General features: G+C 51.6%; 2 protein-coding genes across 2 annotated transcripts in view; both read right to left on the bottom strand.

Moving 5' to 3' along the window:
• Positions 1-8,332: 8,332 nt before the first annotated feature.
• Positions 8,333-19,715, bottom strand: LOC105818434 (pleckstrin homology domain-containing family A member 6-like). Its single transcript, XM_012654428.1, has 5 exons — positions 19,667-19,715; positions 16,758-16,916; positions 14,257-14,390; positions 13,296-13,441; positions 8,333-9,452 (listed from the first exon to the last, which is right to left on the bottom strand). The coding sequence occupies exons 2-5, from the start codon at positions 16,869-16,871 to the stop codon at positions 9,271-9,273; spliced, it is 576 nt and encodes a 191-aa protein (XP_012509882.1). The 5' UTR covers positions 16,872-16,916; positions 19,667-19,715; the 3' UTR covers positions 8,333-9,270.
• Positions 19,716-19,916: 201 nt separating this feature from the next.
• Positions 19,917-26,378, bottom strand: part of PLEKHA7 (pleckstrin homology domain containing, family A member 7) — a 199,246-nt gene continuing 192,784 nt past the window's right edge. Inside the window, exons 18-23 of the mRNA XM_012654426.1 lie at positions 25,912-26,020; positions 25,522-25,748; positions 22,220-22,408; positions 22,024-22,141; positions 20,977-21,080; positions 19,917-20,171 (exon numbers count right to left, since the gene is read on the bottom strand). Coding sequence (XP_012509880.1) covers positions 19,962-20,171; positions 20,977-21,080; positions 22,024-22,141; positions 22,220-22,408; positions 25,522-25,748; positions 25,912-26,020 — 957 coding nt within the window. The 3' untranslated portion in view covers positions 19,917-19,961. The remainder of the gene's footprint in view (positions 20,172-20,976; positions 21,081-22,023; positions 22,142-22,219; positions 22,409-25,521; positions 25,749-25,911; positions 26,021-26,378) is intronic.

The raw sequence follows: 26,378 nt of genomic DNA, 5'->3' as shown, positions 1-26,378 counted from the left end.
TCAACAGTAGAATAAATAATTGTTGAATATGCGTACATTGGAATACTATACAGTAGTGGAAACCAGTGAAACGTAGTTACATGCAACATGGATGGATATCACTAATGTGATGTTTAATGAAAAACAGCTAGACTGAAGAAGTGTGTTCTTTATTATTTGTACACATTTCAGAAAACAAATCAAACTAAGCTATAGTATTTGGTGATGACTGCTTAGATAGTAAAACTCCAGAGAAAAGTCAGTAAGTAGTTACCACGAAAGGCAGGAGAGTGGTCACCCTTTGCAGGAGTGGAGGGCCCAACTGGGTGGGACGGGGCAAGAACAGGCTGCCGCGTCCTGGCAAACTTTTTGTTTCTTGACCGAAGTGTGGTTACACAAGTATTTGCTTTCTGATCGCTCACTGAGCTATATGTTGTTATTTTGTGTAGCTTCTATATGTATGTTATCTTTTGCCATAAAGAAAGTTTTCAGAAAACTACACACAAACCCGCATCCTATTAGCCAGGTGTGCACAAAACGGGGGCCCAGCCAGAGCCTGGCAGAGTAAGTGCTCAGTGAATGTCAACCAGTATCTGTTTTCTGGGCTCCTTCAGGTGGGAAATCCAAGGCATATTTGTGTCTGCCTTGCCCCTGTCCCTGCCAGACACTAGAAGGAAAAGAAGGCCACAGAGCCCTGCCGTTTCCAACAGGGTTTGGCCTGGGGGGGCAGAGGCCTCTTTCCTTGTGAGAGGGCCCAATCTTCTCCCGGGATCATGGAGGGAGGCAGGGAGGATGAGGGGGAGTGGGGTTGGCTGAGGGGACCTGGGGCCCAGAGTCAGGGATAGGGGGCCCTTTTGGAGCAGTCACTGTAGCTGGGCTCTCAGAGACAACCTGCCTGCCTCCTGTGGCTTTAGTGAGAAGACACAAAAACCCTCTCTAACCACCCCCGCCCCTCCCCCTCGACTTCAATGAAAAGGTCAAGGGAATTTTCCTCTCCTTTAAATGGAACGAATTTTTCTTGGGCCCAGAAAGAATTATTTATCAGGTGTTCACAGCGTTCCACGTGCCTTTACAGGGCCCAGCCGTGCTCTGAGGCACAACAGACAACTTTTTTCCTGAAAGCTCAGTTTATAGGCCAACTTCAAAGCCCAGGTTCTCAGAACAGGCCATGAGGCTTCAGTTTGGGGACTGACATCAAAGGGATGCTCACAGGTTGATGTGATGTTGGGTGGACAGCCGCAGGGCTGCCGGAGACAGCCTCCGAGGACTTGCCCGTCCTCAGCATCTCGAGAGCTCAGCGAGGCAGCGTGGCATGGCCCGGCCTCACGAACCCCAACTTCAAAAGCCCTGGGCCATTGCTGTATCCACTACTGGTGACCATCTGAAATGGCAGACGGGGTGGAGGGCAGAAGACTGGGGTGGGAGGACAGCAGATGACCCCAGGCCTGTTTATCCTGCCCAGTCAGGGAAAGGAGAGGAGGTTTAAATGTCGAAGAAGCACCTCAATCCCAGCTGGTCATAACAAGGATCATATATAAGGGCAAAACAAGCACAGCGAACATTTATTGAGTGCTCCCAAGCCGGGCGCTGTGTGAAAGGTTTATCTCATTTAGTCCTCACGATGAACCATGTAAGGGAGATACTATTATTCCCATTGTTCAGATGAGGAAGCTTAGGGAGGTCAAGTGACTTGCCCAGGGTCACAGAGTTAACAAGGGTGGATTTGAATCCCAAAAGCCCTGCTCCTCCCTACTACTCAAAGAACTTAAAAACAAGGGAACTAGGGATGTTCTCTGGGGGCTACAGTATAAAACACGTAACAGGGTAGAGCAGGGATAGGCAAAGGCATCTGAAAAAGAGAGGAGCTCCCTGGCCAACAGGTCTGTGCTTTATTCATTCATTCATGCATTGAACAACAAGTCATTTCTTAGCACCTTATTTGTGACAGACATTGCTCTGGGCACTTGGGACAATATAGTGAACAAGATAATGTCCTCGCTCTACTGGAGCGTATGTTCTTGTGAGGGAAACCAGCAATAAATAAGTACACAAATAATAAATGAAAGGAATAAGAGTGTTAAATGACTTTAGCTTAAATGCAGATAAACTGCAACTAATAAATATGTGTATTTTTTCTATTCCTCATATGGGGCTGGGAACCATTCTCAGCATTTTCTATGTACTAACTCATTTAATCCTCACAACGACTCTACTGAGGTAGGTATGAATATAATCCTTATTTTGCAGATGAGGAAACTGAGGCACGCAGAGAGGAAGTAACTTGCCCTAGGTCACAGGGCTGGCAGCCCAGGACTGGATTCCAGGCAGCCTGGCTCCAGAGCCTGTGCTTATAATTTCTGCACTAAATGGCCTCAAACGGCCTCCTTTCCATGGCATCAACCTCCCAGTGAGAGGGTGGCCAGTCACAGTCACACAGAAAGGGGCCACCTGAGATGTAGTGCCATCGTATTCTGTCCTAAGAGAGGAAGCCCTGGTCTGGAAATGTGGGCACCCTGTCTGTGGGGCATAGGTACCCTGCAGTGGAGGTGGCAGCTCAATGACACTAGGACTCTCTGGTCCAGAGACTGTCAGGGAATCTTCCAAGGAAGACGTGGCCCCCAAGGCTGGGGTGGGGTGGTGGTGGTATCAGTGAGCGCCAGTAGCCAGTCTGCCTGGCACTTGGGTTCTCATCCAATTTTCTCCATCTCCCGACCCAGCTGATGTGACTGTAGCCCTGAGCAACAGCCCCACTGTTAGTGCTGACAAATCTAGCTTCTGAACCTCGGTCCCTAAAGCCCAGGACCTATGGCTGGGTCACGTGTGCCAAAGCAACACTTCTCCATGGGATCCCCAGGCAATGCTCGATGTCAGATCACAGCCACGGAGGCGGCTTCCATTTGCTGAGCACCTACTACACACTAGGCACAGCGTTAGGCACTTCCCCATAGGTTTCTCTTCAGGCTGCCCTCGTCGATTTCATCAGAGGTGATTCTATTTCGAGGGACCCAGAATCCAGGTCTATAGGACTGTTTTCCCTTTTCCCGTCAAAATCTTCCTGTAAGTCCCCAGAGAGCTCGTCTCTTTTCTTCTTCTGAAAGTAACAACAGCCATTATAGTGGTTAAAAGCTCTCTGGAGTCAGACAGATACAAGCTCAAATTTCAGCTCAGTCACTTACTAGTCGTGGAACCATTGTGCCTCAGTTTTCTCGTCTATAATATGGGAATAATATTAATAATATCTACAGTCTGGGTAATCTAGATTATGCTACAGTAGAAAATAAACCCTAAAATCCCAGGAGTGAATACATCAAGGTTTATTTCTCACTCATGTAAAGTTAGCTATGGGCCTTGGGGCCTCTCCCAGGCAGTTCCCTTCCAAAGTGGAGAGTTAGAACTAGTCAGTTTACACCTTGTGGTTCCACCATCTGGAATATGTGGCCTCTAGGTGGCCACTGTGGGGAAAGAGAAAGCTGGAGAGAGTGCACTGGCTCTTACATGCTCAGCCCAGAAATGGCACATATCACTTCCACATGCAGCCCTCGGACAAGAGCTGGACGTGCGGCCTCGCCTGGGGGTCAGGGGCCGGATGATGCGGAGGAGCACACTGCCATTCACAAGTAGTAACTGTATCTGCTGCCGAGTGCGACACAAAGTGTCTGATACAGAATAAGCGCTTACTGAATGTAATCAGCCTTATTATTAACTATAATAACAACCTGGGAAACTATTCTGACCTGATGTTAGTGGAGCTTCAAGTACGAACTAGATCATCAGCGGTGGGCAAGTTTCAGGGAGAGGGAAGAGATGCTGGAGTGTAACCACGACTGCGCACCCCCAGACCCGAGCGCCAAGCTCAGGGCATCCACTCCAGGCTGCTGCTTGTTCACCGTGCCGCTCACCATCCTCAGCATCAGCTCACTCTGCAGAGCCTTCTCTGGCCTTCTGCACTGTCACCCCAGGGCCGGCCCTCCTAGAACACTGAGAAATGGGGAAGTGGGAGGCAGACGCCACAGCACACCCACCCGCTCCAATCTCACAATCCCTGAGCAGTCCACAAGTGCCTGTTATAAGCTGGGCACTGAGCAAAAGGAGGCCCCCAAGGAGTGCACAGGCTGGTGCGTGAGACAGGTACATGCGGGCAGACACAGCGTCGCGGTTGTCTTGTGGGTAAAGTTCACGGAAACCATCCCATTTTGTGAGGCTTGTGCTCTAAGCAATTGCCAGTTTGCAAGGAGACTGTCTCCCTTTGCTTAACAAGTTTTCCTCTAAAATAGTTAATGCCTGAGGCCTTAAGTTATTATCCAGGCTTCAGTGGCCATTGGTACCTACTGATGCCCAGGCCACTCTGGCCTGCCCAGCTGACATTTGCATATCCATGGTGCCACAGCCAACCTGTTTTAGGTATGTCTGCAGACTTCCAGGAATGTCCAGGGGAGATCCCTGTGGTGAGCAGAAGGGGGCAGAGGCCATAAAATCTGTGCTATTACTGTCATTGAGACCTCATTTGTGCTCACCAGGTAGTGTGGCCCCAAGAAACACAAGTACCAGCAGGAAGGACTGAAAGTGATGGCCAAGAAAACACATCTCAGAGCAGACATGGAACACCCCTGGGGGCTCCCAGAACAAGGAAGGACTTTGAAGGGGGCTGGTGTCCCCACAATTGTGGGTAGAGATGGACTCAGGGAACTACTGCTTTTTACTGTGATTCTGATTGTGACTCCCCCAAGCCTGTGTCTTCCAGGCTGGAGATTTGGCAAAGACATCGAAAGGATTTTGCTGACATGCCCAAGCCTTGGGAGTTCTCCATGAAGGATCTGATTCTCCAGCTCCTCCCAGGGATGATTCTGTCTGCCTCTGAACCCAAATTCTAGGCCTAGGAAGGGGTGCTTTCTAGGTCCAAGAGGCCTCCGGAGGCAACAGCAACTCAGACCAGCAATGAGCCAGCTCAGTCAAAAGGAGCCATGCCCTTCAGCGGGCCATGAGAGCCTCCCTGTGTGTGTAGGGAATGAGACTTGGTAGATAGCTCCAGGGCCTTGGGCCAGAATGGCAAAAAGGACCACTGCTATGGCCCAAACAACTAGCAAAACATCCAAAGATATCAAACCAGTTAAGGATTGAGATGCAGCTCAGGGCTCAAGGGGAAAGCATCTGTGACTGATTAGTGAGGTCAGGGCCAGGGCTGTGTGTGACTGTAGACAGTTGCAGCAGCTTCCTGTCTGGCTCTGTGAGCTCAGCTAAGGGACTTTGCTTCCCTCGTTCCATCTCAGCTCTAAGGCAGAGCGTGAGAGACAGTGAGCAGCTGAGCAGCAAGGAGGCCCTCGTTCACGAAGACAAAACCTCTTCCATCAGAAGGAGCCCTCGGCGTGTGCTTCCTGCCTCTCCACGCACGAGCCTTCGAGAAGCTCAGCTGTGAATCCTCTTCCCTGTCACTAAGCTGTCCCCAGTGTGCTCGGAGAGGTCCCTTTTAGGGTCTGCATGTGCTGTTCCAAAGCATGGGGCCCAACCTCTCTCCCCAAAGCCTGGCTCTTCCCAGGCTGGTCCACGCCCTCCAGCCACGGCTGCACCCTCCCCCGCACCGTCCGCTCCCATCCTCGCCAGCTCCCACCTCATCTGCATTTAACATCCCTTGTTGGGTTGTGGCAGAGAATACTCAACAGACTCATATTAAAAATGCCCTTTAAAATTCAAAAGCTTTGAACTAAAGAAATACCTCGAGAAGTTTTCATGGAAAGTTCAGCTCCGCTGGTTCAATTCACTACACTTAGATGCACCTTTTCAAATAATAGGGAAAAAACGTAACAGGGTCAGACCCAATCAATACGCTTGTTCAAACAGAATTGCGGGGACTGTGATGTGCACACATTTTGTACTCTGCCTTTGTACCCTGCCACTCGCTCTGAAGAAAGGTTTCTTTGCTAGGAGAGCAATGAAAGTGGTAGCCTTTTGAGTAGAGGCGGCAAAGCAATGGCATGTTTACTGGGCCGGGAGGGGCTGCTATTTTTCATGTCTTCCCCAGCCTGGTCTCTTTGTTCTTTTCATAATGGTGCACTGCCCACATGGGCACAGGCCCTCGCACACCCCAGTGTCTAATGCCGAGTCAGAAGCAGAGGGCTTGCAACATTTGTCTGCCACGTCTCAGAAATGTGATTTGTGGATTAGACAAAAAATTTGCTGCTTCTGTCCCAGCCTTGGTGAGAACACAAAAGGACTCGCCATGGAGTCCTGAGCTGTGGCCGTGGGAAGCTCCCAAAGCCCCAGATGGGCTCTTGTCTGGCTGCAGCAAGTTCTGCGTCCACCCCGGCCCCTCCCCTTCAGGTCCCTGGAGCCACCTGGGCAGATAGATGATTCCCTGGCCTTGGGCTGCTACCGAAAACAGCCGGGAAAATTGTGGAGACCCTGAAGGCAGCCAAGGGATTAGAGGGCGTGGAAGGGGCCAGGCTGCTGTTTATACTCCCACAGCCAGACACCAAGGCAGGTTGAAAAGTGAATGGCTGGGAGAAAACAAAATGCTTCTTTGCAGCATCTGTCCTGGCCTGGGCACAACTACTTCACACACACTCACAGACCGTAGGCACGACTGTAATCATTTAAACAGCGCCCTGGACATGTGGAAAATCATGGCAGTTTAGGAGGTTCCAGTGGGCATTAAGAAAAGATTTTATTCCCAACCTGTTTTATACTAGATCCTAAAATGTTCTTGTTGGTTCTTGCTAAAATCAGACACCTTGGGCTCACCCTGGGCCTGGGTTAAAGTTAGAATCGAGGAGTGAACGATGCCTGCGGAAGGACGCAGGAGACACATTCACGTCCCCGTCAAGTGCAATCCCGCTGCTTAAAACGCTGCTCAGGCCCTGGGTCTCCTGTAAAGAAGAGAAGTCGGAATTGCCGGGCCACACCCTAGTGTCCTTGGTCAGCCAGTACTTTCACAGATGGCCCCATCCTACCTCTGGTGACGAGAGTCGTCTCAAGGGGTTGAGTCGGGCAGCGACGCGTTGCACGCCTACACAGGAGGCAGCTCGAATGTGCCTTTTCTGATCTTGCGTGCTCTCCGCCAAGTCTGAGTTGAGGGCCTGTCACACTCTCTGTAGATTGAAATTTGGGCCACAATTCTTATGAAACAGGCTACTCCTCCTACCAGATGGAGCACTCCAAAAAGAGCAATTGGTTAGGGGGTTGCCATGTTTCTTCTTACACAGGACTGTATGTGAGAGACAGAAACTGAGACCAGCAGTAAGGAAACCACTGACATGCTTTCAGTGAGAGAATGTCTAGAGAACGCCATCTGTGGGGTGGCACTGCCTCCTGGGTTTGTTTTTTTGGGGGTGGGGAGCTTTGCACTCAGCTATCATTCCCCCTCTTTCATCTGTTATGGAGACATCTCTAAAGTAATGCTTAAAACCAGAGAGTATTTTTTATTTTAAAATTCAAAAAGAGATCAGTAGCTTAAAAAGCAGCCATATCCCCTGTTCAGAATGCCTTGGAATCTACTTTCCCCAATTTACATAGTTGGAAAGTCATTCCAAACCTCGGGTGCTCTTCTTGGCAGTGGAGAAAAACTGCTATAACAACAAACTTGGAAATATACACATCTCTAAATCAAACTGGCCTCTTGCCTTCTGTTTTAAGCACACATCACAAGTCAAAATGAATTAAATACAAATCCAGTTTGCAATGGTCCGTCACTAACCCGCTTCATTGGAACGAGCTGGCGGCGTGTGGGTTGGAAGGGGGCCTGTAGCATCCCCCGTGCTGTCTTGGATTGGATTGCAGTCTGTCTGCCAAACCAGCCCCATACGGGAGTCCAGAGCCTGGCGGCTCATCGACCGGGGTTTGGTGGGGTGTGGGGCCACCTCGAGCAGCTGCTGAAGCCCAGTCAAGGGCCCAGAAGCACAGGCCTCCTTGCATCAGGCCCCCAAAGTCAATCAAGTGTCAAGGAACTGTCATCAGGAGAAACTTAACATAGGTGAACACAAGCAGGATTGAGAGCTAACAGTGGGGATTTTCCAAAGAAATGGAAAAAAACTAACAAAGGCCACTCAAAGAGCATATAACCAGCAAGAAACAGGAAACGTATCAGGTTAATATTTTAATCTGTACATCACATTTGTTTTTGCAAACCATTACACTTTTATTTAAATTAACGTTTCCTTGCAAAATATTCATTTCATTTTTCCAACAAAATCTTATAAAGGCAAAAATAAAATTTCATTTTGGCAAATGTCATGAAGTTGATACTGGCAGCATATGGAGTTAGTTAAAAATAGACGGCAACTTCTAAATATATTCAAGATTCTTTTTTTTCTTAGCATAGTCAAAGACAAATTTTCATTAAAGTGTGGCTCCACCCAATGGAGGTTTTTGTTGTTGTTGTTTGCTTTTAAACATCATTTTCTGTATGCAGAATATCATGAGAACATGACTTAAATAAAGGGCCACAAACTCTGCACCTGGCTTAATAGCCCCCTCCTCATTTGGGGCTGGAGTCAAGCCAGAGTCCTGCCATGGTGGCCCTGCTGGTGGCAGAAGGTCAGGGATGCTGGGGGCGCCCTGCCTAACCTCCCACCACCAGACCCAAGTCCTAGGGCAGCTCCACGGCGGGAAGCAGAGGCTCCCAGCACAGCCCGGTTGGAAGGAAGGCATTCAGTCAGGGATTTTAGGTAGACGTCACCCAGTGTGGAGTTTATTGCTATGATACAATAAAAGTTGCTTCCTCTCACCTTTTCTGTACTTCGAAGTGTACTTTTTTTTTTCCTAATTAAAGCAAACTGCATTTTTCTTTCTGAGAAGAACGCTTTGCTGAGGGAACGTGGTGGGCAGGTTGTGGAGCCCAACGCTCCTGAACACACTGTTGCCCCGAAACCAAACCCAAGGGCCAAGGCACAGACATGGGCTCCACACACCATCCTGGTGGAGCTCCACACGGAGCTGGTCACCAGGTCAGGGACAGCTGCTCTCTGCAGCCAAGGACCCCTCTTCTCCCGGACAGCACACCAACAGGCCTAACGCTGGAATCCACTGGAAGCACATCCTCAAATCCAACTTTCACCTGAGTTTGTCAGAAGTTGGATTGGTCTCTGCTCCCCCTGCTCTTCTCCCCCAGCCACACCTGTCACCCAAACAGTACCTGAATCTGTATGTGCGGCTACGAAATCCTGCACCTTCACCTTTCCAGCCCTTGAGGTGAACATTATAAAATATATTCTGATTCTAAAATAGTGTCAGTATTTTACAGTGTGTATCAAAAGTGCCTTTGTCACATGTAAAAACTAAAACTAGTGGGTGTGTTAGGGCCTAGCCCTGTGGTGAACACCCCTCAGCTGGTGAGCTGCTCTGTGCCCCAGCCAGAGCCCTGCTTAGCTGGAAGGGGCTTCCTTGGGGGCCGAAATGTCCATCTCCTCGGAGGAAGCTGGTTCCACTGGGCCTTGGGGCTCCAGGCTTCTCCTCTGCACACCGGGTCACGGGTCGGGCACTGCCTGGGCTGGCAAAAAGCACAGGAGACCATGAGAGGCTGGCAGGGGCCCTGTTCACGTCTGGGAGCAGGCAGCAGGCATGTCTGTGCACACACGCAAAGGGGAACAGCAGACAGGCTAACAGAGCAGCAGAGCGGGGGGCTTGGGCGATGAGGCTGCTGCTGGGGGACCCTCAGCTTCTAGAACTAATGGGCTCTTGGCCCCACCCCCCTCTACTCCTAGACACCTGCTGGCCCCTAAATTGGGCTCCTGCCCTGACAGGACAAAGAACCTGAGCAGAGACACTGAGGTCCAATCGGCCCTGCCCTGCATTCACCAAATGACTGTGGATAACTCCCTCAGCTTTGGAGGGCTTTGTTTTTCTAACCTAAAAACAGGGTGATCACACCCAGCTCCTAATAAGAACGCATGAGGGTAAGAGGAAGCGTGGATGTGCTACCTCACAGCCATGGGGACCAAAGCCCAGGAGGAACAGAGCCTCTCTCCTGCCTGTCTGTGCTTGAGCGGCATTACCACGCCCAGATCTCTAGGAGAAAACCGCACACCCTGCTGTGGCCCTGGCAGGTCTCTGTGGCCTTTATGAAGGACCTGGCTAGAGCACTTCCCTACGGTTCCTCAGTTATGGGGCCTGCACTCCGCACCTCCTGAGAGCCAGGCCCAGGGAGGCTGACCTCTTCCTCCCCACCTCAGGCTGGCTGGGGCCTGCCGACTCTGCTCCAAGCATGGGGGAACACCCAAACTGCGGTGCCCTGTCCCCTGTAACACACTCTGTCCCTCATTTCAGCCTCTTCTCCAAACACCTAGAGCTCCTGGGGGTGGCCCAGACAAACCCATGAGTGTTGATGGAGAACAAAGGCTCCGGACTCACATCGAAGGGGTTCAAACCCTGGCGCTTAAGGGCAAGCTGCAACTCCGTGGGCAAGTCCCTCAAGGTCTCTGAGCTTCAGTTGCTCATCTGTAAAATGGAGGTGAATATCTTTTTTTAAATTTTATTTTACTTATTTTTTGAGACAAAGTCTCGCTCTGTTGCCCAGGCTAGAGTACAGAGAAGTAGTCATAGCTCACTGTAGCCTGGAAGTCCCGGGCTCAGGTGATCCTCCTGCCTCAGCCTCCCAAGTAGCTGGGACTACAGGTGCGTGCCACCATACCCAGCTAATTTTTAAAAACTTTTTGTAGCGGCAGGGCCTTGCTATGTTGCCCAGGCTGGTCTCAAACTCCTGATCTCAACTGATCCTCCTGCCTTAGCCTCCCAAAGGGCTAAGATAACAGGAGTGAGCCACCACGCCTGGCCTGGGGGTGAATATCTTCATAGGGTTGTTATGTGGATCAAAAGAGACGCCTGGCACATAGTAGGTACTCAACAATGTCAACCATAAGCATATGTAAAGAAAGGAGAGGGGAAAGCCCTACAAAATCATGGTGAGGTGGGATGTCAGGGAAAGGACTGCCAAGGCCTCCAGTCCGGCCCTCCCCTGTCCAGGTGAGGCGATGGGCACTGAAACAACAGGCCCCCAGGCCAAGAACTCACTGGACCAGGTGCCTGGACTCCTGACTCTGGGCCAGGGCTCCTTCCCTGATCCCACCTGCCTCTCATCACTAGATGCTCACGTGGGGAGGACTTAGCAGGGGTGGGGCCAGAACACTCCGACTGGCTGAGGGCCAATTTCACATTGCCCTGGGCTTTCCTTTCTCTCTCCACTTAGGTGCCCAGTGACTAAAACGGCAGTCCCAGTCTTTGGTCTGTGCCACCTGCAGTGAGCCCCAGCCCCCCATGAAGCCTTCGCCAGTCTTACAGTTCTTCAGTGTCTCCAGCCAAAGCTCCGAGAGGCCAAGATCTAATGCTCCTTTTCCAACCCTCTGAGGCTGGTGGTCTGGCCTGTGCTGGTCCCCTGGAGCATCGAACTGCCCTAGGGAAGGAGAGCAGGGTGGGAGGGGCACAGTTCTGGGTCTGGAGATTTCAGGGAGAAGAGGGCCCGGATGGCAGTCTCTATGTATCGGGGCCCCTGAAGATTGAGTTCCTAAAAAGCATCAGTTCCCCATCTGGCTACCAGTCCAGGGCGGCGCCCCCAGCAGCCGCCTTGCATGGCAGGAAGCAGCAGCAGGTGCACTGCAGTCATCTCCGCAGCAGCAGGGAGGGCGAGGCAGGGCAGGGAGCAGCAAGGGGCACGCCAGGCAGGGGCTCTTACTTGGAAGGTGTTAGACAAAGGTGTAGTGGAGTCCGTTGGTTAAGGGGGGGTAAGGTGGCACCATCCTGGAGGACAGGGGGGCGTTAGGCGGGAGGAGGGCCAGCTGCTGCGCTAGACGGGCAACAGGAATTAAGTGGTGCGTTAGACTCCTCGGAAGCCCCCGCAGAACCAGGTGCCCCGTGTGGCAGGGCTGGGGTGGTGTGGGCCCCGCTGCCCACCACCGGTGGCCTGCGCTTAGGGGGCGGATCCACAGGGCCTGGTGGGGAACTGGCCGGGCCTGGCCTGCGGTTTCTGGATGTGTCTCTGACATGAGAGGGAGCAAGAGTGAGGAAAGGCTGCAGCAAAGAACGTCGCTGAGCGGGGAGGTGGGAAAGGTCCCGCTAACTGGCGTGGGAGGGCTGGGCGTGCTGGTCGGCTGGTGCTAAGGAAGCCGAGGATGGCAGAGCCACAGTTAGGCCAAGCACAGGCGAGAGGAGCGTGCTTTGTGGTGGGGAGTAGCCCCCACTGGAACCCTCCACATGAGGAGGAGCTCAAGAGTTGCTGAGACGACCCCCGGGTTGTTGGGAGGACAGTCTGGATGAGCTATCTTCCGCGTCCCTAGCCACAGAATGCCACACGACCACCTCTCAGCCTACTCAGCATGTCCTCCAAGGGGACCAGGCTATGCGGGACAGAAAACAGGCTTCGACCAAGACCACAGACCCTCCCCTTGTCGTTGGTCACTCTCATGGCCTTTTGGCCAGGGGCAAAGTTCTGTTCCTCAGACCAGGCTCCCCAGGGAGGCTCTGCCCTAGGCCACTTCTAGCCCCCATGGCCAGGGCTGGAGAACTGGTATGGGCTGTGACACCACTTCAGGCTCTGTGATTGCCCTGCACAGAAGGAGCACACCTGGCCAGGGGCACCAGCCAGACACACAGTGGCATCAGCATCTGGGAGGAACGGTACTAGGCGAACTGTGAAGGCATGAGGCACACACAGGGAGGTAAGAGGGAAGGGAAGAGCCCGGAGTCTCTTTCCTGGCTGAGAGAGACAGCAGCCTTTTTACACACACACACATACATACACACACACACACACACACACACACACACGCACGCACACACTCCTATCCTATGGTGGTGTTTTTTCCAATGGCCAGCAAAATCCCACTTCCTAAGTTCTGCTTTCTGACACAGGATACTCTGACAAGGTGAACAGTGGCTTTGGTTTGGGGACCAAGGCAGGGGTCCCAGGGAGGGATAGAGGGGTTCCCCCGTGCCTTGCCCTAGCAAGAAATCCAAGCACCGATGGCTTTCCTGTCCCCTTCCTCATGAGATCAGAAACTTTGGCCTTGGCTCCTTGGCTCCAGGGCCTGAAAAACCTGAGTCTCTGAGGAAGCTCAATGGCAGCACCACTTCTGGCGCTCTTTCCCCCAGCACTCCTAAGCTCTGGGCATCCCATGGTCTCCCCCACTGCCTGGCCTGCCCCCTCCCCTTCCAAGCCCTGCTGTGCTCGTGGGACAGGACACCCTCTGGTCAGGAGAACACCACTGACTCTCAACGACCAACACTGACACCTCGTTTTCCATTGACTCGCTGGCTCTGGGACAGGCCGTGCTGGGCCAAGCCCCAAAGAACAGTATGTGGACCTGGGCCTTGGAGGCTGGCACCCATGGCCTTACCTGCCACCTGCTTGCTGCGCTGGGAGGCCTCAGAGGCCAGGGCATAGGAGATGTTGATGATGCGCTCCTGCTCCTGCAGCTGCGAGTCCAGGTCCGCCACGCTGCTCCTGTCCTGGCCTGATGTTGTTGGCTGTAGGTTGCACATGCTGCAGGATGGGCAGGAAACAAGCTCTGGGTCCTCGCACCCCTGAGCATCAGCCTCAGGAGGGGAGTGGCTCCCTCGCCGGGAGGTTCTCAACATTTTGTGGGGCATCAAATACTGTGGGCTTGCTCCCTAGACAAAGGTGTGCATGCTTCTCCCCAAACACCCAAACGATCACAGCAGCTTTTGTTCCTCTTTTAGGAGGGCCACAGACCAGACCTCAAATTAATAACTCTAGCTGGAGATTCCTGTTAAATTCAGATATGAAATGGCTGACCTAGCTCTGAGAGGAAGGCTTACAAACAAGAAGTTTCTGAAGCTATGGAGGCTGAGGGGGCAGGAAAGCTACTTCCTAGGGCCTCTGCCCAGTGTCCGGGGAAGTGGGCGAAGCCTCTGGCACCCTCTGGACAAGGCTGGGGGCCCTGGCTCTGCTCTACCAGTCTGCATGAGAGAGCACAGACCCAAAAGCTGGGAGGACTATGGCTGGAGCTGATCTCCAATTAGCTCCACTCCACTGCCATGCTTGGTTCCATTCCCCACACTTGCTAGGGTCGCTCGGAGCCCAGTTTGGGGGGCAAGAGCCCACGACAAGAAACCTCTGAGTGTTTCAGGCCTTTTTGGATGACCTAGGCAAGCTTCCTCACCGATGTGTTGGTGACGTGCTCAGTATCAGCCTGGCCCCTCCAGTGAGGGCTTACCTGAGATGGAGGCCTGGCCAAACACGCACCCTGGCTAGCCTGGCCCGAGGCCCACGTGGCTGAGACACCACCTGGAGCTGGGCCTAGTGAGCTGTCAAGACTTGAGCAAGCGAGGGCTGACCTTGACCGGGCGAGGATGTTGCGGATCTTCTCGGCTTTGCGATACCGTGCCTGCAGCTCCTCAAGGCTGGGTGGCTCTTCGGGATCCAGCTCCACGTAACGCTCAGGGATGGAGACCTTCTCTGGTTTGGACAGCTGGGGAGAGGGCCGGGGGTGGCAGGGGGGAGGCTCAGGTGTCTATGTTTGGAACCTGATTTCCCCAGGACCCCCCCACGAACTATGAGGAAGCAAAGAGTCCGTAGGGGTTAAGTAACTCGCTGAGATCACAAAATTAGTCAACTGTGGAATTTGTACTTGAACCTGAGTCCGACTCCAAAGCCCATGATCTTTCCACTACACCAGACAACCTCCTTCAGGCCGAGGGAAGGGAAGGGTAAGGCAAAACAGTGGGACAGGTCCAGATAAACATGATCATCCTTGATGCCACCTTCAGGGACTAAGTGATCTGACCGCTGACTACCTCTTCGGCCACACTGACCCACTAGTTTCTCCAGTTCTCCTCCCACAGTGGGGCCTCTGTCCTGCTGTTTCCTCTGAGAGGTTCTTTCTTTTGCTCCACTAATTCTCATCTTCTTGACCTCACGTTGAGAAGCCTTCTCTGGTCCCCCAATCTCTCGCTTTCTGTTCACCATTGTCTCCGGGTGCCTAAGTGCAGGGACCTGGCGCTTAGCAGTCCTTTGGCAAATACTCCTTGAATGGATGGATGATGGGTAAATGGATGACTGACAGACGGATGGATGGATAGAAGATAGCAATCGTGCTTTCTGTCCCTACAAAAGCTCTCCTGATCTAGACAGGAGGTAGCTGTGTCGTATCTGCTGCTTTCCATAAGAAAATGACACCAAACTCCCCACCAGCATCTCATGCTGACCCAGTGGCAAACTCAGCTTGATGAAATCTTCGTGGACTAAGAACACTAAAATCTACTTTTGCATGACCCGGGAACTTTTTCCCTCTTTGAATTACAAAAGCACAATAAAATGGGATTGGTTGAAGCTCCTGAAAACAAGCTAAACCCAATCCCAGAGCTGATCTGGGCATGGATTTAAACCCACATGCAGCCCTTTCACTCTGCCGAAGGTGGCAAGAAATAGGCTCTTCTCTGTTATTACCAATGAGGGCAGATCTAGAGGAAGGAAGTAGATTACATTGTAGCAGGAGGGATTTAGGTTAGAGATAAGGAAGAACTTTTTCTCCAGGCTGGCAGGCCAATTAGGACACTATAGAACATACTGCCGCTGCCAAGGCAGCATGTGGAAGCTTCTTTTGTGAATCTGAGAAAGCACAGACTTCTTTGGCTGTTTCAGGTGCCAGAGGGAAAAGGTCTGGGGGCAGGGGACTGGCCTTATTGAACCCCTGGAGCCCCTGCTGACCCCAGAACTCAGCAAGTCCATAGGCATCTATTTACCAACATGCTGCTCCTTTGTTTCCAAAGACCGAATGAGCCCCTAACATCCTGAGTCAGGTAGATACCACTGGCTAAATCAGCCGTGCACGGGCCTGCCCAAAAGGCACCGAGGGGCACCCGTCCTCTTCATTACTCACCGTCCTGTCAGACAGACCTGCGGGGGAGTCTTACTGGGGGCCCTTCTAAATCTGTCCTTCATATGGTGAAAACATTTCCTGTCATGCAGTTTCAGGGCAGGCCAAGTCCTCACACAAACGTTTGCGGGACATTTATGGGCCATGTGTGATGCATTCAACACTCTTTGTTCAGCAAATATTTACAGAACACGCACTGTGGGCCAGGCCCTGGGCTAGGGATACAAAGGTGAACCCAGCAGCCACAAACACTGCCCTGCAGAGCTTACAGATGGTACAATGTGGGCCACAGGAGACCACTTATGTCTTGAGGACCCTGAGTCTGTCATCCTCAGAGTTCTCTTTCTCTTCCCTTGGGTAGAGATGTCCCTGATTGGTAGAGACTAGGGTTACATGCTTTCCTATGCCTGCCCTGTCATGATGCATGTGAGCCACCAGAGGGCACCAGAAGAATTCAGATGAGAACTGTGCACTGTCTCCTAGCTTCCACCAAGGCTGGAAATTTCACCTGTGATTTTCAAACCTGCCCCCCATTCTCCGCAAGTCAGATTGTCCAAGCTGGCCTGACGTAGCCAGTTGCAAGGCCAACCCCTGGTGTTGTAACAATAGCATCTACTGCACCACAAGCCTACTATGTGCCAGGATTTGATCATTGCCAAACCTCCCAGGAACGTATCGATTCACTTAATCCTCACAACCCACTTCACTGTTGACGAAACCGAGGCACAGAGAAGTTAAAATTACAATTTGCCTCAAATTAGAGAGATAGATTTGAACCTTCATCAAAATGCCTGGTTTCCTTTTATTGCCTCAAGCTGCTATCCATTCATTCTCCTGGGCCATGCTGAAGCTGAGCCTTGTCCCCCGTCAGAACAATATCCTACAGTGGGAAGGTTGATAAGGCTGGGAGCACAAAGGCCACGTGTCCTGGGGGGACATGAAGGAAGCCCCTGCCCTCACCTCTCTGCTGATGTCCAGGTCATAGTCTTGAGGTTCCAGGTCCAACTCAGTGACGGGCATGGCCTGCACTTTCAACCAGCCATTCTCCTCCTTGTCCTTCCTTTTCCCTTGCATGGCCCGTTCCAGCAACTGCAGGTCAAAGTCCTGCTCACGCTTCCACTGGCAACAGAATGAGAGGGTTAAATGCAGTCACTTCTGACTGCTGACAGAGCCACACTGGTCCCCTTTTAGATGGGCCTTGCAGGCACGGGGGCCTTGGGAAGAAAGACCTGTGACCCATTACGAAAGAGCTGTGTGCTGTAACTCCGTGTGCAGTAGAGAACGAGGCCTCCGTCCCTTTCATATGGCCTGTTCTAGACTGCTGATGGCTCTCCGATCTGGGTCCCCAGAGGTTTCAAACATGCATCTCAGGGCACAGATCTAAGACCCACGACTTCAGGTTCACAATGGCTCCCAAGAATGTAGAAGTTTCCCAGCTGAGAGGGTGACCCCAGAACAACACGGGACAGAGTTCCAGAGAAGGCATTTGCCCCTTCAGCTGCCCCACAGCTCACGGAAGCCTTCCTGGTTCAGGAGCCATATGTCCCAGGCTCAGAAATAATGGAAAAAAACAGCCCTTCAAGGCCCTGATAAGCAAGTGGAATAACCAAGAGCCTCTTTATCGGGAATTTCCAACAGGGTACAGCAGGGCATATTGCACCCTGAGGTCAAGCGGCAGTGTGGGGCCAGTGAGGCAAACTGCTGTGTAAGATGGTATCAATTTGGAATAGATATTTTCTTTAAACTAGGGGGAAAAAACCCTAAATTATATAAAATTGAAATGTGAAATCAAACAATGTTTCCAAGGCTCTTCCACAGTATCGATTTTGTAATAAGCTTTACAAGAAGGAAAATCTAACCCAACCATTTTAAGATTCAACCACCACCGTCCAGCTCCGTGGTGGCTTTCTGTTCACCCACGGCCTGCATCCTCACAGGCTTTTCACCGCTGAACTGGTTGGTGAGACTAGAACAGACCTGAGCAGAGGCAAGGCAGATGCTTACCCATCCCAGGCCCCCTGCTCCCTCCCCCCATCCACCTCACAGAGCCCCAGATGGGCACGATTGTCTTTGACACCCCCTTTAGTCCCTCCAGAACCCCAAACTCAGGGCCATATCAGCACATTTCACCCATTCATGCACAAGCTCTCAATACTGACTCCAAACCAATCTGACCACTCCTAGGTGACGGTTTTCCAATTATAGTTTGACAGAATTAGGTAATTGAAGCTCCGAGAATGAAAAATTAATTTAATGACTCACAAAGAAAACACACATTTTCTTACATGCTCACAAGTGCTCCAAACAGAGACAAGTCCTCATTTAAACCCAGCCTGATTGTTTCCACAAACAGGAAAAGTTCACTAGATTCTACAACATATCCTGGGGAAGAACCACGCCAATCCATTATTATTAAGCAACACGTTTATTGGCGCTGATGCAGAGACTTACACAAGTCTTTTTTTTTTTTAAGAGAAAAATGACAAGGTATTCAAATTACGATTTTTAGATAATCTCTACATTTGAGACATCAAATTGTAAAAAGTTAGTGTTACCCCATATGACATTTGCTTATAAAGTGTAAAAGTTATCAGGTTTGCAGCTTTTAAAGATATGAGTCTTCTGGGTTTTACCCCTTTGGTGTCTGACTTAACAGCTACAGAAGGGCCCTCTGAATACATAGTATATTTTGCTACTTGTTTGTTATTAAATACCAGAAACACAAAAGTTTTCCATAAGAAATTGTGTGATTAGACTAGAGGAATGATTTTTTCATTTTTTTGGAGACAGGGTCTCACTCTGTTGTCCAGGCTAGAGTGCAGTGGCCTCATCATACCTCACTGCAACCTCGAACTCCTGGGCTCAAGTGATCCTTCTGCCTCAGCCTCCAGAGTAGCTGAGACTACAGGCATGCGCCACGTGCCCAGCTAATTTTTTTGGATTTTTTTGTGGAGACACGGTCTCTCTACATTGTTCAGGCTGGTCTCGAACTCCTGGCCTCAAGTGGTCCTCCTGCCTCGGCCTCCCAAAGTGTTAGGATTACTGGTGTGAGCCACCATGCCCAGCCTGGACCAGAGAAATTAAAACCGAACAACCTCAGCCTTGGTAGAACATATCCAAATGTGCAATCTCTGAAGCCCGTGTTTACTGTCCAGGTTTAAGACATGGATTTTGATAAATTCATTGTGCCCAGACCTCTGCTAATGACTGTGGTCTCAGGTAGCGGGTTGGCTCAGGCTTGCGGGGAGGCTTTTGGGATGAGTGGATTACAAGTCAGTAGGCCTGCATGAAGGAGGGCAGCAGAAAAGGTGAGTCACATCTGGGGACACTCACTATGCTATGGACACAGAGCTGCTATTACAAGCCTGGTAACAAATAGCACAGGCCAGTTAGAGACTGTTCAATGCAAACCAGAAGCTTCTGTAAACACAATCAGGCAGGATTAGAGAGGCAATGAGCGGTAACACTAAAAGCAAAAGAGCTTGTGCAATGAATTAGGGAAAGAACAGTCAGGCTAGAGGTTTAGGGAAATATGGGATTTCCAACAGGAAAAAGTCAAATGGAATGTTTCCAAGAGGGACCTAAGGTGACTGTGGACAGGGCGCAGCACCAGGAAGCACCACCAGGGGGCAGCTTCCCCAGCTCTCCTGGGCACCCTGAGGCCTCAGCACCATGAGCTGCGGGAGACCACCAGCCCTGAGGGTGTGGGCACAAACCTGTGCTGAGTTGCCCCCACAGAGCATCTGATGCAGGTTTGGGGGCTGGTCTGTTCACTTGTGCTTCTCCTCATTGTACCACATCACCTCTTCCTCCTCTACTCCCTGAACCCTGTAGTACCAAGTCTTGAAGTCAACAGGGATTCAGAATACCTGCAAAGGCCCCTCTCAAGCTTGCCTCAGAGAACTGACTGGATATTTTCTCGGGCTCCTAGGCCTCTGCTGTGAGATCCTCACTCCTGCTCTGGTTCCGAGTCACCCTCTGACCAGGTCACACATGCAGCCTGGATGGTAGACAAACAGCCTGTGGGGTGTTCTCTGAACCATCTAGGTCCTCAACCCGCACGCTCGGGGGTATGACACGCTTGTGTTTGGGGCCCCTGGGGCAGCTCTGTTTAGCTGGAGGGGAAGCTTTGTCCCTGTCCCAGCCCCGCCTGCCTGGCCCCTCCTAACATACTGAGCCAAGATCTCCAGGGAGCGGCTGGCTGAGGTAGCGGGACGAGGGCAGGCCTGTCCTCTCTCCTTGGCTCAGCGTCTTCTTGCGCTCCCGGACCAGGGCCTTCTGGTGCCGCTTCATGCGCTCGAGCTGCTCTTCCGCGCTCATCTTGCCGCGCTGGTGGTCCCCTGAGTACAGGCGCTCCAAGGCACTCTTGGGTCTCTGAGGAGCAGGAAGACGAGAGACACACAGAGCAGCTGGGCTGGGAAAAGAGGGCAGCCACCTGCTGGCTTCCTCCCTGTTCTTTGTCTCTCTCTCACTCACACACTAACACCCCCCCCACATACACACACACCAGGGTGCTCCTCCATAAAGAACCACTTCCTCTAACACACTGACTGCCACACTAGAAAAAACAAAACTTTTCCTTGGGGCCATGGTGTTTTATTATGAAAACAGAATAAAAATTCCAAAAACAAAACGATCCTTTCTAATTTAACGGAAAATTTATTTTTTATTGTTTTCTGTGCAGGAGTTATATGCAACTTGAAAAATAGTTCTCACGGCTCCCAAGGTCTTTGAAAAGATGTGTGAGTTACATATGCTTCATGAGGCCCTGGGCTCAAAACTGGTGTGAGTTAAATACAACTCACGTGGCAGTTAACCACTAAGCACTATGATGCCCCCGGCCCTCGTGAGCGTAGCACCCAATTCTGCAGATGTAGACGCTGATGCCCAGGCCTGTCCAGCTGGGCTCACATGCAGCACATGATGAGGCCAGAACCCAGGGAGCAGACTTAAGTTCCCTCCCATGACCCTGACAGGCTGGAGAGAAAAATGGGGGGTCCCTCAGGAAATGGAGGGAGCAGCAGGATGCCCTTCTTGGTGGGCAGTGGGTGACAGGGATCCTGAGCCCAGGAGGGGCTGAGGTCACCTCAGAGGCCATCCCCAGGGCTCATGGGATCACCAGTCACTGCCCATCTCAGAGCCTCTCCCTCAGCATGTGATGGAGCAGTGAGCCACTCACAGGGAAGGTCACCTTGCTGCTTTCGGCATTTAGACCCCTCCGGAGCGTGACGTAGGGAGCAATGGTGGATGACTGCTGGAGCCTTGACGTGGACCCTGAGAGACCTTAGTGAGGAAAGAGAAGCGGAAGCGTATTTGTGGTGGGGTGCACAGGTACCCTGCTTCTCCCTAAATACCCCACTCTTGTGAGAGGACCAAGAGGACCCAGCCAACCACTCGATCTTCTTTCTCTTCTTCCTCCCCAGGGCCTGGAAGAGCAAGGCCCTAGGTAGAGGATAGGGGGACAGCCAGGGGTGCCCTCTGTCCCTGACGGGAGACAGTGTGCCTGCAGATCTGTGGACTGCCCTAGGCTTCCCTTCCACACGGAAGACCTGGGCCGCTTGGCAGGTGGAAAGGCTGAGGGGCAGGAGCGCCCTTCATCCCGCTTCCTCCTCATGCGCTCTCATGCATCCCGCACAACCCAACCCCGGATCGCGGAGGACAGTGAGCAGGAAGCCCAACTGAGGAGAAAGTGTTTAAAGACAGGATTCACCAAGTCTTAAAGAGTGACACAAGAGGGAAAAGCCCTCTGGACGGGCTGAGATGATGGCCAAGCCAGTGGCAGTCACCCAGCACCCCAGCCTACAGGGTGCAGTAGCTCTGAAGCCAGAGCACTGGGATCATCTTCTGGCTCCATCACTGATCAGCTAATTGGCAAGTTATTTAATTTCTCTGAGCCTTAGTTTCCTTATCTCTAAAATGGGGATAATAATAGTACTCCCTTCATGTGACGTTGTGAACATTAGGTGAACATAAAGTGCTTAAACAGTGCAGGACTTTATAGTAATTGCTATTACCATTGTTTCTGGGGACAGATAACAAAGGAGGAAGTGAATCAGGACGTGGGCCAGAGGAAGGCAGGCCAGGTCCTCCCTCCCAGCAGCCCAGAGCCCCTAACAGCTGCACCCACGCCCAGGCCCAAGCTGCAGGCACAAGGCTGTGAGGAACCAGCTGAGGGTTGGAAGCTGTATGGGTATTGGTGGGTTCCCTGTGGAGGGCCTTGCCTTACCTCTGCCTGGCAGCGTCTGGTACCTGCTCTCAGGGCCCACAAGTCCGAGGGAGGGCTGGGCCACGTCCCCGCTGAGGGTCGCCAGCTCAGGCTCGCTGACGTACGACCGGAGCTCCACCTGTGAGCACAGTCGCAGGTGGTCATATCTGCCTGGCGTCACACCACCCTCCCTCTCCCCAGGGCCCTCCCTGCTCACCCTCGAGTCCCCGTTCACACACTGCCCCAGCTCCCGGTCTCGCTTCCTCTCGTCCGACTGCCGCTTGAGGCCCCGCACAGAAGTGTGCCGGATGATGGTGGCCTCCTTCGGCAGAGGTGGCACAGCCGGGGGCTGGTCCTCCGGGCTGTAGAGTTCGGGGAGTGGGGGCCTGGGAGGGGCCTCATCTTCCTGCTCAGAAAGAGAACCAGAAGCAGTGCCCAGCGAGAGGAGCTGGAGGACTGCCACAGTGGTGGCCCAAAGGGCAGGAATAGGCCACTTCGGAGCCCCAGAACACGACCACCTCAGCCAAGGAGCACTAACACTTCCCCCGGAGATGCTGTGAAGAGAGGAGATGCCTCTGCTCCATCTCTATTCTTCCCTTTGATTCATATGTTCTTTATTTTTCAAAGTGTCACCTCTACATACTACGTTCAAAAATCAAGAACTCAGGTCTCCTGGGTCCATGCTCTTGGCACTGTGCCAACTGCTTACTCTCCTGATTTGGACAACACCATAGGGGAGGCGGCTGCTAACTCTGCTCTTACTCCTAGGTTTACGGCAGCACCCCTCACCTAGAGAACAAACATCTGGCCCACTTCACAGTGCGCAGCCCAAGCTGGCTCATCGGCCTTGCAAAAAGTCTGGATCCTTCATCAGGTTGGGGAACAAGGGAAGAGTCCACAGTCTCCTGCCCTTTCTATCAGAAATGTGCATGGTTACAAAATATTTCCTCCTTCCTGACTCAGACAGAATAGGCGGTCAGGATGAGTGACTCATTGCCTACCACACGGCCCACTCCCTAGAATGGGATGAATGTAACTATTTTCCTTGAAACTCCCTGGCCACAATGCTCGCTGAGGGCTGTGGTTCCTCTATACACCAACAGACTGGCCCCCGATCGCCATGAACACCCACTCCTGGGACTAATGACCATCACGTCTTCCTCCTCCTAAATTCCCTCTTAGTCTAATTTGGCTTTGTTCTTCAGAATTTTGCAGAGTTCAGGAAAGGGCACTCCAAGTTTGCTTGGCAGAGGTTTACCAGCATTCTTTTAAAGCAACACGCTTCATTGATGTGTGAAAGTTAGGCCGTCTGTCTAAGATACCCACTGTTCTCCAAGGATCAGCAGTTTCCAACCCTGACAAGACATCAGAACCACCAATTTCTAAAAAGCTCCCCAAACAGACGAACACAAAGTTGATTGCCTTTGAAGAGAATAGAATGTCTGGAGACAAAGGGTGGGAGACATTTTATTATATACTTTTTAATATCTTTTATTTTTGTACCTTTTGAGAGTACTAGCTAGTAAAAAAAAAAAAAAAGACATTAAATTCAAGAAAACAAGCCATATAAAAAGGAAAGAACTATAGCTACATGCAACAATGTGGGTGTATATCAAAACATAATGTTGAAGAAAAGAAAAGATATAAGATACCAGCATAATTACAGTATTTAGGAATGCCAATATAGGTAGTAAAACTTAAAAAAAAAAAAAAAAAAAAAACCAGCAAGGGAATTATCATCCAAAAAGTCAAGATAATGGTCATTTCTGGCAGAAAGGAAGCAGCCAGGACAAGGAAGGAAACCACAGGCTTCTTCTGGTTGCCAGCAAAGTTCTACTTCTTGGTCTGTGTGTTAGTATAACATGGGTGGTCTCTTTATTATTATTTGTGAAATTATATATTCCTGTTTAATGTCCTCTTCAGGGTGGATATTATTGTTTCACAAATATAAATGTTAAAAACAAGCCAACAACAACAGCAAGTGGTAAAACTGGTAAACACACATGTATCACGAGAAGGAGAGAGAGAGAGAGAGAGAGAGACCTCCTGGTGCCTGGATGCTTGTCCAAGCTGAAAAAGCCTGAGAGCCACAGAGGACCACGCTGTGAGCAGGCGCCTCTGTGACCATCTGCACAGGGGAAACTGAGGGAGCTCAGAGAGGGGACAGGACTTGCGTGAGAACACAGTGAGAGTACAGGACTGGAATCTGGGTGTCCTAGCTCTTAGGCTAGTGCCTTCTCCCTCTGCTCTTTGTCCTAGCTGGTGGCATCCTGCCCTATGTCAGCAGCCATCTGCCCCAGACTATTTTTTTTTTTTACCTCCTTATTTATTTATTTTTTTGGTATTTTTTTTTACCTCCCCTTTTATGGCTGGAGCTCCAGACTACCTCTTAGATTTGGGATTGGAAAGGAGATCTAAAGCTGGAAAAATTCACAGTGACTCTCTGGCTAGGTCATGGGCCATACCCTGGGTCCAGCTCTGGGCCCTGAGCCACGGCTACAAGCAGGTGGATGGTGAGAAGCAGGGTACGGGAACACGTGTTTTACCCAGCACTGTGCACCAACCTCATCAGAGGTCCTAGGCACACATAGCACTGGGGCAAGGTTCCTCCCAGGCCTTTGCTGGCAAAAATCTGGAGGCCCCCATTCCAAGGTCCCCTCTGTAGGGCTTCCCTACATTTGGACCAGACCCCTTATGTTCTCCAGCCAAGGCTGGCCTGGTTCTGGAGGTGTGAGCTATCATGGTATCTGGCCACGTCTTCTATTTCTGTAAAGTCTCCTGTGTCCCCAGACTCTGCCAAGAGCTTGGCCGCTCTCTGTGCCAGGCAAACCAAGGTGTTGGCCCAGGTAACTACATGGGCCGCAGATCCGACCTGGGACTAAGGTCCAATTACATGAAAGATGGCACAGAATAAAAGAGCATGGCCGGGAGGTATGACTGCATCCAGTAACTAACATGGAAACCTTGAGCACATTTCAACAACTTGAGGTCTCAGTTTTCTTATCTCTGGGATGAGGATACTGCCCTTCTTACCCATACTCTGTGAGGTTACTGTAAAGATGACAAGTATCTGACAACCCAGCAAAGTGCTCAACAGCAGGTGAAGGGAAAGACACTTTTCCACTGGAATGAGCTCATTGCCCACAGGCTCGCGCACCCGCAGGACAGCCCTCCACAGATTTGCACAGAGCCCTGCCCGGGGAAGCCTCACAACAGCCACACGTCTTTCTGCACAACAGAGATCACAAATTCCACCCTACTCAGCACAGACACTTCTTGCTGGGACTCAGTTTTCCCAGTTGTAAAATGAGGGGGTTAGATCCTCTCTCAGGGCCCTTCCAGCTCTGAATGTCTAAGGCACAACAGCAAGGCAAATATTACTTTTTAACTGGCTCATGACTCAGGGCTCCCTTAGGACTCTGGCTGGTTCCATCTCTCCAGGTTTTCCCTAGAGTTTCTCCACAGAGAAGCTGATCTGAGGGCAGAGAGGGCACTCAGCTCCCAGTCATCACTACTTACAACTTTGGGCTTCGTCTTTGTTGGTGACTGAAGTGGGGATGTCACTTTCCTCAGCTGGGGCGGGTGAGGTCGGTAGGGCACGTAGGTTTGCAGCTGAGGGAAGAGTCGAACCTCCAGAGGGGTCCGCACAGGGCTGGTGGGAGGGCTGGGCTGTGGGGGCGGCTTGCTCTCAGCAGTCGAGAGTGAAGGCACAGGCGAATGAGGAAACAAAGGCACCGTTTTTCTTTCTGAGGGGCACGGAGGGAAGCAAAGTATGGCATAGGACAAAGACCCTCTTCCTCGGAGGACAAGTAGAGTGATTTAGGATCACAAAGACCTGGCCCCCCAAGGGCCACCCCACCCCCCACCCCACGCTGTCTCCCACACCCAGGAAGGAGGATGGCCACTCACCCGGATTTTTGACCGATTCCACTAGGATTCTGAAGTTCTCCTTATTTGCGCTCAGGCCTGCAATGACATCTTCAATCCTCCACAGATCCTTCTGTATCTGCGATTTCTCCTGAGGAAGATAAGATTGTGGTTCGCTCATTGCCTTCTTAGCTCCTTATAAGAAGTTTCTTCTTAGAACTTATCCTGCCATTTCAGACACAGCCCCTCATCCTGGGGGACAGAACCCCCTTTGGACACCCCCCCACCTCAAGCCTCCCAAGTAGCTGGTACCACGGGCATATGCCACGACGCCGGCTAATTTTTCTATTTTTAGTAGAGATGGGGTGTTGCTGTTGCTCAGGCTGGTCTCGAACTCCTGAGCTCAAGTGATTCTCCTGCCCCAGCCTCCCCGAGTGCTCGGATTCCAGGCGCTAGCCACCACACCCGGCCGGGAGTGACTGTTAATAGGTACAGAATTCTTTTGGGGG

Source organism: Propithecus coquereli, unplaced genomic scaffold (assembly GCF_000956105.1).
Source record: "Propithecus coquereli isolate 6110/MARCELLA unplaced genomic scaffold, Pcoq_1.0 Scaffold44, whole genome shotgun sequence".
In the NCBI taxonomy this organism is placed as follows: domain Eukaryota; kingdom Metazoa; phylum Chordata; class Mammalia; order Primates; family Indriidae; genus Propithecus; species Propithecus coquereli.
This window is presented reverse-complemented; position numbering and strand designations above follow the sequence as displayed.